We start from the raw sequence: 15,095 nt of genomic DNA on the forward strand, positions 1-15,095 counted from the left end.
AGAAGTGGAATGTTATGCAATGGCCAAGTCAATCACCTGACCTGAATCCCATTGAGCATGCATTTCACTTGCTGAAGACAAAACTGAAGGGAAAATGCCCCAAGAAAAAGCAGGAACTGAAGACAGTTGCAGTAGAGGCCTGGCAGAGCATCACCAGGGATGAAACCCAGCGTCTGGTGATGTCTATGCGTTCCAGACGTCAGGCTGTGATTGACTGCAAAGGATTTGCAACCAAGTATTAAGAAGGGAAAGTTTGATTTATGATTATTATTCTGTCCCATTACTTTTGGTCCCTTAACAAGTGGGAGGCACATATGCAAACTGCTGTAAGTCGTACACCGTTCACCTGAGTTGGATGTACATACCCTCAAATTAAAGCTGACAGTCTGCAGTTAACGCACATTGTGTTTGTTTCATTCCAACTCCATTGTGGTGGTGTATAGAGCCAAAGATGTTAGAATTGTGTCGATGTCCCAATATTTATGGACCTGACTGTAGCTGCTTCCCTCTTTGTCACGTGGGTCAGCTAGGACCTAGTTTATGGAGCTGGGGAATCCAGGCTGAGGGGAAACTGAGGGCAGGGCTGGAGTTCGCCTGCACCGTTGGGGGCCCCTTTGACCCTGGGATGAGTGAGAAATAAACAGGCCCTACTTGACCTCTGCGTGGCCAGAGTGACTTGGGTCAGGACATGGGGTGGACATCCAAGAAAGCATCATAGCATCAATGAGTGGTCCTTCTAATGAGACACCCCACCCAAACACCCCTCAAGGCCAAGCCTTGCCATCCATGCAGACGATTTGGGGGGTCTGGAACTTCGGACCTGGCTCTGCAGAATGAAGGAGGCCAGTTATGTTGGATAGGTTTTTATTTGACCTTCTGGCCCATCAGGAGGAGCAAAGTCAGATCCAAGCTACAAAAAGCATCCATGAAGAGATGGGGTGCAGAGCGGAGATTTTGGCAGGCGGCGGGGGGGGCTTCCTTGTCTCTCCAGACTTCACCAGGTGCTTCCCTCACCCTGTGGCTGGAACTTGCAGATGAAATAACGCAGCGATCCGCAATTCTGATCGTTCCATTTGAGATACCCTGGGTAGCAAAAGAGAAATTTTCATCACTCAACTGGCTTTCGTGCCTCAAGCGGAACTAGAACTCATGGTCTCCTGGTGACCGGCCCAACGTCACCCAGCCAGCTTTCGTGGCTAAAGTGGGACTAGAACTCACCATCTCCCCCTTTCTAATCTGGTGCCTTAACCTCTAGACCATACTCATTTTTGACTGGTCTTGTGATTGGTTTATAATTGGACCGAGTCACGCTACAAGTAGGTGAGTTTTATCTCACTGCAATGGGAACAGACATTTGATAAGAGATGACCATGCCAAGCCAGATGTCCTCTGACCACGATGGCCTGAGGAAGTAGGTGAAGATGGAGATTGTGTGTTTAACTATGAGCTGATAGTCCTGTAATGGGATAAAGAATGGGATGCGGTGGCTCAGTGGCTAAGATGCTGAGCTTGTTGATCGAAAGGTCGGCAGTTCAGCGGTTCAAATCCCTAGTGTCATGTAATAGGGTGAGCTCCCAGCTTCTGCCAACCTAGCAGTTTGAAAGCACCTAAAAAATGCAAGTAGAAAAATAGGGACCACCTTTGGTGGGAAGGGAACAGTGTTCCGTGCGCCTTTGGCATTGAGTCATCCTGGCCACATGACCCCGGAGACGTCTTTGGACAGCGCTGGCTCTTCGGCTTTGAAACGGAGATGAGCACCGCCCCCTAGAGTCAGGAACGACTAGCACATATGTGCGAGGGGAACCTTTACCTTTAACTTTAGTCCTGTAATAATTTGGCTCTGCAGCTTGAGTGTTTGAAGAAACCCTGGCTTTCATGTTTAATGGTGTGTCCTATCAATGTTTTGGGTTCCCTTGTCAGAGGGTAGGAGTGTGGTGGTTCAGAGCTCCATGAGGTCAACAAAGGTCATCGGTGGCCAAGGGTTGCAAGAAGGCTCCCTTGGGTCCCCAGTGTGGGAAGCAACCTTCGGCTCCCTCCCGTCCACCTCGGCTTACTTGACAAGCTCCACAGTTCAACGCAGTGCTCTCTCCACAAAAAATTGTTGGGTTCTCTTCCTTTCCAGGATTTGTAGCGGGACCTGGAGCCATCACTCCACACCCAGGTGCGTTGCTAGAATGACAAAGAAGCCACCTTAGCTAACCGAGGAGCTACTCAGGGCCCAGAGGCAGAGAGCTGGTAGGTTTCAAGGGCCAGAGCAAATACTCCCTCTCTCCCATCTAGCTAATCGATCTCAGTTAACCTGGAACAAGTAAACAGGGTTAAACTTGGTAAATGCTTGGAGAGGTGACGATCAGGAGATGCAGGGAAAGAAACAGAAGAAAACTACCTGGAGCTCTCTATGAAGTCACCATTTGGTGACAGCTCCAGATGATACTGATTGATGTCAGAAAGATAAATAGGGTTAAAGTTAACTGGTTGGGGGACGACCAAAAGAACCCCAGGGCTATCGGGAATTGGGGCACTTAGGAATGGGAAAGCATCCTAGATGTAGTTAGTTGGTTAGTTAAGGCAGTGGGGGGGTGGGGGTGGGGGTCAGACTACTCCTCTGTTGTTGCCAGAAATTGAATATTTCTGTTCACAAAGTCATCAGGAGCTGAGCAAAACTTCAGGGAAACCCCCCTTCTTTGTATATGTTCAAATATATATTTTTCAGGAATTGAAAATGCAACAGAGAAGATGATGAAAAGCTGCCGGTAACAGAAATGAGGAACTTCCGGCCTATGTTGGTGCAGCTGGGCATGACTCCCCCCCCCCGAGACACTAGCCTGCCGCTGCCACTCCTTCTTTGCCGGAGCGAACAGCCTGCCACCACGGCCTCTTTCCGAATGCACCAGCAAAGAGGCAGCGGCTGCAGACGGTTCGCTGGTTCTCCAAACTGCGCTAAAATGTAAACAACCAGTTCACTCAAACCGGCCGGAACCGGCTGAATCCTACCTCTGGGTAACAGAAACGAGGAATTTCTGCATAAAAATAAAAAAAGGGTGAGGAAAGAACAGCCCTCCCAGGCCAGGCCCTGCAGTCCCTCACTTCATGGCCCACCAGGTTTGGAGACCACCCAAGGGGCCCTCAAGAGGAAGGGAGGCCCTGATGCTGAGATGGGGGCCAGGGCAGGATCCGTCCCTTTGGGGCTTTAAAGACAGCAGTCAGTTCTTCAGTGGGGCAGGAAGGATTTGGTAAGGGGGGTGGGGGAGAGAGAGAGAGAGAGAGAGAGAAAATGGGAGTAAAAGTTTTTTCTATTTTCTATTGTGTTGTCCAAGGCTCTCTATCTCCCATTGGAGGATTCAACAATAAAACCCCTTAGCAACAGTCCAGGTGAATCCATAAAGACTAGCATCAGAAAGGACCTACTTTCCGTGGATCACTCAGTCCGATCCAGACGTTGACAAGGAAGACATTGCGGGAGACCACCCTGGCCACGTAAGCTGCCTCTGCCCAGCTTTGGATGGAGGCGAGGTGGCCGCCTTCCTCCTGTTTCCTGCAGAACATCTGGAAGAGAACGACAACAGAGAAAGGCAGTTGTTCGGTAGAGAAGGACCAGGTGGCCTCTGCTTCCGCATTGGTGCATGTGAGAAAAGAAAAAAGCAGGGACCTGATTTTATTATTATCATTTTTTTTGTAAAAGTTTTTTATTTTTTTCCCTTTAAAACAAACATTTCATCGTTCATTAGTCAATGTGTTGTCTGAGTACAATTTTTTGTGTGTGTCATAATAGTTATAGCTTACCATTGAATTCTTTATATAAATCTATTCTTATTTTGACATTACAACTGAACCTATCTCCTAATGTGCAGAGAAGAGCAACAAAGATGATTAGGGGGCTGGAGGCTAAAATATACGATGAACGGTTGCAGGAACTGGGCATGGCTAGTTTAATGAAAAGAAGGACTAGGGGAGACATGATAGCAGTCTTTCAATATCTCAAGGGGCTGCCCCAAAGAAGAGGGAGTCAAGCTATTCTCCAAAGCACTATGAAGTGGTATATAAATCTAAGAGCCAGTGTTACTGTCCGGCATTTAATACATCCTAGAACTCATGTACTCTATGCATCTATCAGTTGTTTAGTTTAGTTTAGTTTAGTTTAGTTTATTTTCATTGCACCTTGTAGAACAAAATTAAATGCCATCTTCAGTGTACATTATAATTATAAAAATAAAACACAAACACACATCCTTCGCATCTATACAATTGAATTGAAAACCAGATATTGCATTAATATTGTACCATATAGTAGAATTCAATATAGTTACTGCCCTGGGATAGAAGCTGTTTTTCAGCCTATTTGCAACTCAACAAGACAGACACAGACTTGAGAGGATAATTAGAAATGCAGAAAAAACAATGGCTACCCACCTGCCTTCCTTTGAGGACCTGTATACTGCAGGAGTCAAAAAGAGGGCTGGGAAAATACCTACGGACCCCTCGCATCCTGGACATAAACTGTTTCAACTCCTACCCTCAAAACGACACTATAGAGCACTGCACACCCGAACAACTAGACACAAGGACAGTTTTTTCCCCAACACCATCACTCTGCTAAACAAATAATTCCCTCAACACTGTCAAACTATTCACTAAGTCTGCACTACTATTAATCTTCTCATCGTTCCCACCACCCATCTCCTCCCACTTATGACTGTAACCTTGTTGCTGGTATCCTTACGATTTATATTGATATTGTTTCCTGATTGCTTATTTGTACCCTATGACTATCATTAAGTGTTGTACCTTATGATTCTTGACGAATGTATCTTCTCTTTTATGTACACTGAGAGCGTATGCATCAAGACAAATTCCTTGTGTGTCCAATCACACTTGGCCAATAAAGAATTGAATTCTATTCTATTCTATTCTATTCTATTCTATTCTATTCTATTCTATTCTATTCTATTCTATTCTATTCTATTCTCCTTGTTTTTATTATCCTGTACCGTCTGCCAAATGGTAATAGTTCAAAAAAAGAGTGCCCAGGATGAGATGGATCTTTAAGAATGAACTTTCTTAAGGCAGCAGGAGCTATAAAGCTCTTCCAAAGAAGGGAGAGAGCAACAAAGGATTCTCTGGGCAATGAGGTTGACCCTCTGAAGTGCTATCCTATCTGCCACTGTGCAATTGTTATTGTGTGGAAAACAGAAGGAGGAAAGCCTATTGTGTGTATTGGCCATCTTGAGGTATTTGTAAAAAATAATAAACATGGGATAAAACTAAATTTTAAAAATCCCACATCAAGGAGAGGCATTGGTGGAGATGTATGGCAGGAAAACAAACCAGGAAAGTGCAATTCCGTGCTCTTAATCGGCCCCATATGCTACCAATAAGGCTGCTGCCATCTGCCAATATTATGCCCTCAGACAGGGGAGGAATTGGCAGCCACGGGCATCAAGCCTTTTCCTGGCACCGTTTCCTCCGGGCTCAAAAAGTGGAGAAGGGAAGTTCAAGTGGACTCAGAGGAAGAAGAGTCCATAGAATAATTGCATTGAATTTATAATCATACACTTTTCACACACCCAGCCTAGTCTCCCTCCATTTCATCGTAGCCAGAGGGGACTCCGGGGGGCTTTGGAAGGCTCTGCTTAGACTTCTCCTCTGCCTGGGCTAAGAGAATCACAGACACACAAACATTCCTAACCTCTGCATTGTTCCAGCTCTTGAGTTTTTTGAAGACCTTGTAGCAATGCCCATTATAGAAGGACCAATTGAAGGGACACTGGGGATCAGCTGCAGTTCCTGTGTGGGAAAAGAGGAAACCCAATGAAAAGATGGACAGGAGAAGAGGAGGAGGAGGAGGAGGAGGAGGAGGAGGAGGAGGAGGAGGAGGAGGAGGAGGGGGAGGGGGAGGGGGAGGAGGAGGAGGACATTCTGCAGAACATTCTTGACCTACTACAGTAAGTATAACCATCTTTGATGACAATCAGTTAAATCTGACTTGGGTTACAGACACGGTGACTGCATTTGCAAATTGTCCAAAGCCTGGTGAGGTTTAGCCTTGGTTAATTTCGCCGAAGTGGCAAGTCCTGTGTGAACCTCTCCACTTTCCTTGGCCTCTCATGCCCAGTTCAGGAATCAGAGGAACCTTTGTGGACTTGGGCCCCAAGGCCCCAACTGAGCCCGTTTGGTCTCAAGGGTGAGGGCAGAAGGCTGGAAAGCAGGAGACCTTGCCAAGAGTCCTGGGGCAGAGAGAGAAGGTGGGGTCTAAATTGCACCAGAAGCCAAACAAGAACAAAAGCAACTTCAGCGAGAAGATATTTGGGGTGGGGGTGGGGGGGTGCCAAATCAGGAGGGGGTTCAGAGGCCAGAGAGTTGGTGTCTCTGGATCACAAGAGACCCTGCTCGAACTCACCACTTAAGGAGAGGGCCACGACCAGGAAGCCGAGGCTCACAAAGATGAATGGCTGCATGCTCTTCTTTCCTTCCCTGCAGAGAAGAGCAAAAAGGGGAGATGAAGAAGGGGGAGCAAGGCCTCTGGGAGAGACTCCCCAGGAAGGGGGACCCCATCACCACTTGGCCCCAAGCCGGGAGCCCCATAGTTTGTCTCACAGTGGTGCCCTCCCCATCTGGCCCCCATTTCTCCCTCCTTGGTCTCTCAATGGCTTTAAAGAGCCTCGGTGGTGCAGCGGACTAAAGTGCTGTTAAGTGCTAGCACTTAGCTGCCAGCTGCCTGCAATTAGTGCAAGTTCGAATCTCACCAGGCTCAAGATTGACTCAGCCTTCCATCCTTTCGAGGTAGGTAAATTGAGGACCCGGATTGTGGGGGCAATAAGCCAATTTTGTATAGAACAACACTGCTTAGGGGGAGCCGAAATCCCTAATAAGCAGGTATGTACAAAAAAAAGTATGCAGGCTATTGCTATAATGCATTGTAAGCCACCCTGAGTCTACGGAGAAGGGCGGCATATAAATTGGACTAATAAATAAATAAATAAATAAATAAATAAATAAATAAATAAATAAATAAATAAATAAATAAAGGGTTAGAGTGAATCCTGCACTGGCATGTCATGATTGGGTGGGTGGGGGGGTTCCTAAGAAAGGATCTCCTTTGGGTCTCTCTCTCTCCCCCACCACTGGAGTTCCCCCAATAAGATCCCTTGGTCCCTGCCTCCCAGATCCCCTGCTGGAACATAAGCATTGCCTGCAGTCCCCTGCAAGAGGTCCCTTCAGGTGGAGAGAGACAGACATAGGAGTGATCTGCTGCAGGGCCCTCACCTGTCAGTTGTGCCCACAGGGGGGAGAACTGCACTCACCTGTCCCTCCACCTCCTGGATTAGCAAATCTGTACGGTGGCAATTCAAAGCTTTCTTCCTGCAAAGGGAACCGAGGCATTTATAGGCAGGGCAGGGGGTGGATTTCTGGGGGTGGGGGAGAGAAAGAGAGTTTTGGTTTAACAACCAGGATGTGGGTTGTTTGCACACAAAAAACTTTAATCTCATGGAATGTACATTCTGCCAGGTGAGATTTCATAGAGAGAAACTTGCAATTTGAGGTCATCCAGCCCAACCCCTGCTCAGGGCAGCAATCCAAAGGAAAGCACCCCGGACACCACTCCTTGAGGGCATCCAGACAAGGGGATCCTTCCCCTCCTTCCTCTGGGCCTTGTGAGTGAGATTTCTCTAATTTTCCTTCAGGACCGGCAGGGATGAACAGCTCCCAGCATCCTCCCCAGGGAGGGTTTCCCTGCATTCCCACAATAGGCCAAGACCTCAACCCAGGTTAAGAAAAGGGAATTGTTGCTTCGTTCACACAATCTGCTGAATGAGTGGCTGGGTTTTCAAGAAACGCCAAACCACAAACCACACAAATGTCTCCCCTTCAAACTCCGTACAATACAGAAACATAGAAAACTGAAAACAGCAAAAGACTTGTGGACCATCGGATCTGCAGCTTAAGTTTGTATTTGATTTTATTTCTTAATTTTTTTCAGATGATGGACATGTCTTTATCCCAGCCATGTTCAAACTTACTTTCTGAGGATTGGCCCATCCTCTGTGCTAGATGCTGGTTGCAACCTTTGACTGCTCTTTCTGTGAAGTCCGACTTTCTAACATGGCTTCCCAACATCCCTCCTGTCCCTTTGACTTCATGCCTCCAGGTTCTTCTTGTGTTTTGCGGAATCCAAGGACTTTCCCACATCAGCCCTTTAATTTGGGACAGGATTGAACCCCCTTTCTGGATTTCAGCCGCCACTAAATGAAACCATCCATCCTGGCTTCCTCTGCATGACACCCGAAGCCACAGAATAATTAAGTATTGTGGGTTGTGTTAAAAAGAGGTAGGGATGTTTCTCACAGCTGATCAACCCGTTGTCTGAATCTAGCAGGGGTTTTGCTGGTGTGAGAGGCTCAGCACGGTCCCTTCTCGGGTTTTAAACTCCTTTCGTAGGGAGCAGCTCATCTTATTCATTGATTTCTTCCATTTTTAAAATGGTCCCTGGAGCCTCCCAAAGAGAGAGCGCCACAAAGCATCGACAGAAAGGGCCACAAGCCCAAAGTTTCCTCCTTCCCTTTGGAAAGGAAACCAGGAAGGAGAAGGAGAAGAGAGGGGAGAAGGAAGCAAATTCTTTAAACAATGCGAGTCCAGATGGGTTGGATCATCAAAAGAAATTTGCGGGAATTGCCACATCAAATGTCTGCTCATCCCACGTTGCAACATGTTTTACATAAGCCCCCATTACATTTATGTGCATGTATATGCACCCCCCACCCACCCACCCATACCTAGTCCCAAGGCAGGATTAGAACTCCTTGCCTCCTAATGATTGAACCAAAGTCACCTAGCCAGCTGTCATGCCAAAGGTGGGACTAGAACTCACCAATTAAAACCTCTTCATTTATGTACCTGAGAGAGGAAGGGCTCCTCCCTCAAAGAGGAGAGAGTGGGAAGCTGCTTTATATGCAGTTCAAACATATCGTGTTTGGAATCAATTGTTTCATTGGCTAATATCATTTTACGCTGCTGTGATGTAACTCACGTCCTCAATAACTTTAGTATGTCGTGTGTAACATTTCATAGCATCCCATAATATTCTTTGTGGGATCTTCTTTCTTTCTTTATTATTTATTAGTTCGATTTATATATGCCGCCCTTCTCCAGAGACTCAGGGCGGCTTACAATGCGTTAAGCAAGAGCCTTCATACTTTTGTATATACCTGCTTAGTAGGGCTTTTGGCCCCCCTCTAAGCGCTGTTCCTTTTTTATACAAAGTCAGCTTATTGCCCCCACAATCCGGGTCCTCATTTTACCTACCTTTGAAAGGATGGAAGGCTGAGTCAACCTTGAGCCTGGTGAGATTTGAACTTGCAGTAATTGCAGGCAGCTGGTATTACTTAACAGCGCTTTAGTCTGCTGCGCCACCAAGGCTCTTAATGCTTAGATCCAGGTTGTGCGTTTCCCACAATCTAATGAGTTACTAAAGTTCAGGTCAGTGTAGAATAAAAGGAAAATATTTATCCTTGGCAAGTTTGAATCTGTTCTTATCCGACTCTGCATTCCTCACGGAGAGCTTCTTGATCCCTTCAAAGACACCTTAATCTACTAGGAACATTAATCAAAGAAACTTCTAGTAGCTGAAGACATTTATCCAAGAGTCCCACCCCCACTTCTGCTGATGCTCTCATAGTTCCCTGAGGCAGTCTCAGTTGCATTCTGGGTGACAATAAACTCTCTTTTGAACACATCTGAGCGTTGGTCTTTTGTTGAGAATGGGCCTGGGGTGGGGCTGGGCTCCTCCAGGCACTTTCATGGAGATCTTGATCCCATACTTTGGCTGGGGAATCCTAAGGGTTTCCTGGCAGCCCCGTGGATCCTGTTTGGGATCATCTCTGCTTTTGTTAGCTTGCAATAATTAGGGAAGGACACAGCATCCTTTTGGGTTGCCTATCCATAATCTGTCATGTTGTACCAGAGACTCTTAGTAGCTCAAGGTTGAACTGTCCAGCCCAGCTCCTGCTTAGCATAGCAACAAAGGAAAAAACCCAGATACGTGGCTGATTACATGGCAACTTGGGCATCCTCCTGGACGCACGGCTGTCTTTAGAAGGGCATATGACGGCCGTGGCCAGGGGGGCTTTTTATCAGGTTCGCCTGATACGCCAGTTGCGCCCCTTTCTAGATCGGGACTCCCTACGCACGGTCACTCAGGCACTCGTCACCTCCCGCCTGGACTACTGTAACGCTCTCTACATGGGGCTCCCCCTGGGGTGCACCCGGAGGCTCCAGCTGGTCCAGAACACGGCCGCGCGGGGGATTATGGGAGCGACGGGGCGCTCCCATGTGACACCTCTCCTGCGCGAGCTGCACTGGCTCCCGGTGGTCTTCCGGGTGCGCTTCAAGGTGTTGGTGATCACCTTTAAAGCGCTCCATGGCTCAGGGCCGGGGTATCTACGAGACCGCCTTCTGCCACCAATAGCCTCCCACCGGCCAGTTCGCTCCCACAGAGAGGGCCTCCTCAGGGTGCCGCCTGCTGGACAGTGTCGGCTGGCGACCCCCAGGGGGAGAGCCTTCTCTGTGGCGGCGCCCGCCCTCTGGAACAACCTCCCCCCAGAGACATGTACAATATCAGATTTTTCGTTGGGCCCTGAAAACTTATTTATTTCAACTAGCCGGGCTGGCTTGACCCCACAGTTTTGGGTTAAATTTTAATTGATTTTAAATTGGGTTTGTTTTAAATTGCGGCCAAAAATATTTAATTATTTTAAACTGTTTTTAAATTTTGTATGTTTTGTTTTTATTTTGGCTGAGTCCTATTGGAGAAGGGCGGTATACAAATTGAAATAAATAAATAAATTATAGCCTCCACCCGTTGGGGGAATCCAGACAAGGGGAGCCCCCCCCCCGCCACCTCCTCTACGTCTTGGGGCTGCTGTTGTCAGGTTGATTTTCTCTTTGTGAGCGAGATTTCTCTAACTTTCCTTCAGGACCTGCAGGGATGAACAGCTCCCAGCATCCTCCCCAGGGGGGGCTTCGCTCAGTTCCCACAGTAGGCCAAGACCTCAACCCGGGTTAAGAAGAGGGAACGGCTTCTTCGTTCACACAATCTGCTAAATGAATGGCTGGGTTTTGAAGAAAAGCTGAACCAAAACTGACCAAATTTGTTTTAATGTAGATTTGTCTGCAAAATTACCTCAATCCAATCATGAAGAACGGTTGCGGGAACTGGGCATGGCTAGTCTAGAGAAAAGAAGGGGTGACATGATAGCAGTCTTCCAATATTTGGAGGGCTGCCCCAAAGAGGAAGGGATCAACTTATTTTCCAGAGCCCTTGAAGGCAGGACAAGAAGCAACGGATGGAAACCAACCAAGGAGAGAAGCAACCTCGAATTAAGCAGAAACTTCCTAACAGTGAGGATAACTTGGAACTTGGAACAGCTTGCCACCAGAAATTGTAGGTGCTTTCAAGGGACTGGACAGCCATCTGTCAAAAATGGTATAGGGTCTCCTGCTTGAGCAGGGGGTTGGACTAGATGACCTACAAAGTCCCTTTCTATTCTATTCTATTCTATTCTATTCTATTCTATTCTATTCTATTCTATTCTATTCTATTCTATTCTATTCTATTCTATTCTATTCTATTCTATTCTATTCTATTCTATTCTATTCCATTCCATTCCATTCCATTCCATTTTAATTTTTTAATATCACCCTTTTAATTTTGGACTGAGTGAATTCCCCCTTCTGGATTTGTACAGCTGCAGCAAGCTGAAACCCACCATCTTGGCTTCCTCTGCATGACACACTAAGCCACAGAATAATTAAGTATTGTGGGTTGTGTTAAAAAGAGGTAGGGATATTTCAACCCGTTGTCTGAATCTAGTAGAGGCTCAGCATGTTCACTTCTCAGGTTTTAAACTCCTTTCACAGGGAGCAGCCTCGAAAAAAGAGAGCGCCACAAAGCAATTGACACTAAGTTCCAGAAGCCCAAAGTTGCCTTCTTCCCTTTGGAAAGGAAAACAGGAAGAAAAGGAGAAGGAACAAGGAAACAAATTTTTTAAGCCATCCGAAGCTGGATTGGTTCGGTCATCAAATGTCATTTGTCGGAAGTATTCACTCAAGGCTTTGCTCAACCCTATTGCAAAATGTTTTCTATAAATCAACATTATATTTGTGCGTACACAGGTACGCACACACACACAGAGGTTTACCTACCAACATAAGAACATTTTATTTCTGCTTCCCCAATTTCTCTACCCCAAAGTGATAGAACAGACCAAGACATGAACAATTTCAACTGAAGCCACTTTGGTATGTGGGATCAGCTCTTCGTTCGTTCGTTTGCTTTAACCTCAACTTTTATTGATTTTATAAGTAACTCAAGATGGTGAATATGTTTAATACTGTCAAACTAGTCACTAAATCTGCACTACTATTAATCGTCTCATCCTTCCCATCACCCATCTCCTCCCACTTATGACCATATGACTGTAACTTTCTTGCTTGTATCCTTACGATTTATATTGATATTGTTTCCTGATTGCTTATTTGTACCCTATGACTATCATTAAGTGTTGTACCTTATGATTCTTGATGAACATATCTTTTCTTTTACGTATGTACTCCAAGAGCATATGCACCAAGACAAATTCCTTGTGTGTCCAATTACACTTGGCCAATAAAGAATTCTATTCTACCTATTCTATTCTGAGCTTGTCAGCTGGAAATCTGACAGTTGGGTTCAAGACCCAAGTTATACATGATGGGATGAGTTCCCATTACTTGCTTCAGCTCCTGCCCACCAGGAGTTTGAAAGCATGCAAATGAAAGTAGATAAATAGGTACCACTTTGGTGGGAAAGTAACAGCATTTTGTGTGCCTCGATGTAGAGTCATGCTGACCACATGACCACGGAAGCTTCTAGGGGTAACACTGGTTCCTTTTGTTAAGAAACAGAGATGAACACTGCCCCCTAGAGTCGAGTACGACTGAACAGGGGAAACCTTTCCTTCATGTTTACATCATCCTTTTTTATGTACACTGAGCGCATCTGCACCAAGACAAATTTCTTGTGTGTCCAATCACACTTGCTCAATAAAAAATTCTATTCTATTCTATTCTATTCTATTCTATTCTATTCTATTCTATTCTATTCTAAATACACCTTCTTCTCCTTCCTCTTTTCCCCACAACAACCCTGTGAAGTACTGTAGATTGGGCTGAGTGGATACTGTAGATTAGACTGGCCCAAAGTCACCAGATCAGTTTTCATGCCTAAAATGGGACTAGAACTCACCGTCTCCTGGTGATTAGCTCAAAAACACCCAATCAATTTTTATGCCTAAAATGGGACTAGAACTCACCATCTCCTGGTGTTTGGCCCAAGTCACCCAGCTAATTTCATATGCTTAAGGTGGGAAACTAAAACTCCCAGTCTCCTGGTTTCTAGCCACATACTTGGTTCTCCTCATCCACCCCTAACTGAAGGGAGGAGGAGGAAGAGGAGGAGAAGAACGATGGGGTCCTTGGTCCTCTCTGAGCTCGGTGGTCTTGCTTGTGCCCATTTCCTCGAGAGTCAAGTGGGGAGAGGAACCAACCAGCACTCAAATAGAATAGAACAGAATTCTTTTTTGGCCAAGTGTGATTGGACACACAAGGAATTTGTCTTGGTGCATACGTTCTCAGTGTACATAAAAGAAAAGGTTCGTTCATCCAGATTCATAAGGTACAACACTTAATGATAGTCATAGGGTACAAATAATGGGCAAACTGAGGCAAAATTTTTGGGGCTCCTCTATTTCTGCCTTTGCCGTCTGATCCCTCTTGGTAGTTCTGCGCACGGCTGCTGAACCCGGATATTTGCTCTGCTGTGCACCCACGGAGCCCATGGACGGACAGAGAGATGGATTTGACTAATTGATTCTGGAATCGAAGGCTACGAGTGGTGCTTGCTATTTCCGTGTCCTTTCTTAAAAATAAATAAATAAAGGAAATAAACTGTTACCTTACCACTCCCAGCTAAGCCTTTAATAACCGTCAAGCCACAAAGACCTTCAGGCTAAATGGCAAAGTTTAAGGAGAGGACAAGAACTCAGTCATCGTTGGCCTTAAGGGGTTGTTTTCATTTAGGATAGAATAACAGTGTTGAAATGGTCCTTAGAGGTCTTCTAGTCCAACCGCCAGCTCAAGCAGGAGACTCTAGACCATTCCAGACAAATGGATAGCCAGTCTCTTCTTAAAAACCTCCAGGGATGGAGCCCCCACAGCTTCTGGAGGCAAGTCGTTTCACCATAATCGTCCTCACTGTTAGGAAGTTTCTCCTTAGTTCTCGATTGCTTCTCTCCTTGATTAGTTTCCATCAGTTGCTTCTCGTCCTGCCTTCTGGTGCTTTGGGGAACAGCTTGCCCCCCTCCTCTTTGGGGCAGCCCCTCAAATATTGGAAGACTGCTATCATCTCACTCCTGGTTCTTCTTTTCATCAAACTAGACACCCCCAATTCCAGCAACCGTTCTTCGTACTGTATGTTTTAGCCTCCAGTCCCCTAATCATCCTGGTTGCTCTTCTCTGCACTCTTTCTAGAGTCTCCACATATTTCTTAGAATAAAATAAAAAAATACAGAAAACAGAGTCGAAAAAAGACATCTTCAAGTACAGGGGTCTCTAAACTTGGTCACTTTAAGACTTGTGGACTTCAGCTCCCAGAATCCCCCAGCCAGCATGCTTTGAGATGGGTGGACCAGGGGTGAAATCCAGCAGGTTCTGACAGGTTCTGGAGAGCCGGTAGCGGAAATTTTGAGTAGTTTGGAGAACCAGCAAATACCACTTCTGGCTGGCCCAAGAGTGGGATGGCAATGGGGATTTTGCATTATCCTTCCTCTGCCACGCCCACCAAGCCACGCCCACAGAATCGGCAGTAAAAACATTTGGATTTCACCACTGGGGTGGACTTCAACTCCCAGAATTCTTCAGCCAACCAAACTTGGCCATTTTAAGACTAAAATGGCCAAGTGGAGTGGACTTCGACTCCCAGAATCCCCCAGACAGCCAGCCAGCCATGCCATGGACCTCTGGGAGTTGAAGTCCACAAGTCTTGCCAAGTTGGGAGAGCCCTG

The 15,095-nt window shown here is 46.2% G+C and overlaps 1 protein-coding gene across 1 annotated transcript; it reads right to left on the reverse strand.

Moving 5' to 3' along the window:
* Window positions 1-994: 994 nt before the first annotated feature.
* Window positions 995-6,455, reverse strand: LOC139319760 (C-type lectin lectoxin-Lio1-like). Its single transcript, XM_070947765.1, has 5 exons — window positions 6,398-6,455; window positions 5,687-5,784; window positions 3,409-3,546; window positions 2,055-2,169; window positions 995-1,083 (listed from the first exon to the last, which is right to left on the reverse strand). The coding sequence occupies exons 1-5, from the start codon at window positions 6,453-6,455 to the stop codon at window positions 995-997; spliced, it is 498 nt and encodes a 165-aa protein (XP_070803866.1).
* Between the last annotated feature and the right edge of the window lie 8,640 nt (window positions 6,456-15,095).

The sequence above is a fragment of the Pituophis catenifer genome, unplaced genomic scaffold, assembly GCF_029215685.1.
Source record: "Pituophis catenifer annectens isolate HBS135680 unplaced genomic scaffold, rPitCat1.0.hap2 SCAF_7, whole genome shotgun sequence".
Taxonomy (NCBI): domain Eukaryota; kingdom Metazoa; phylum Chordata; class Lepidosauria; order Squamata; family Colubridae; genus Pituophis; species Pituophis catenifer.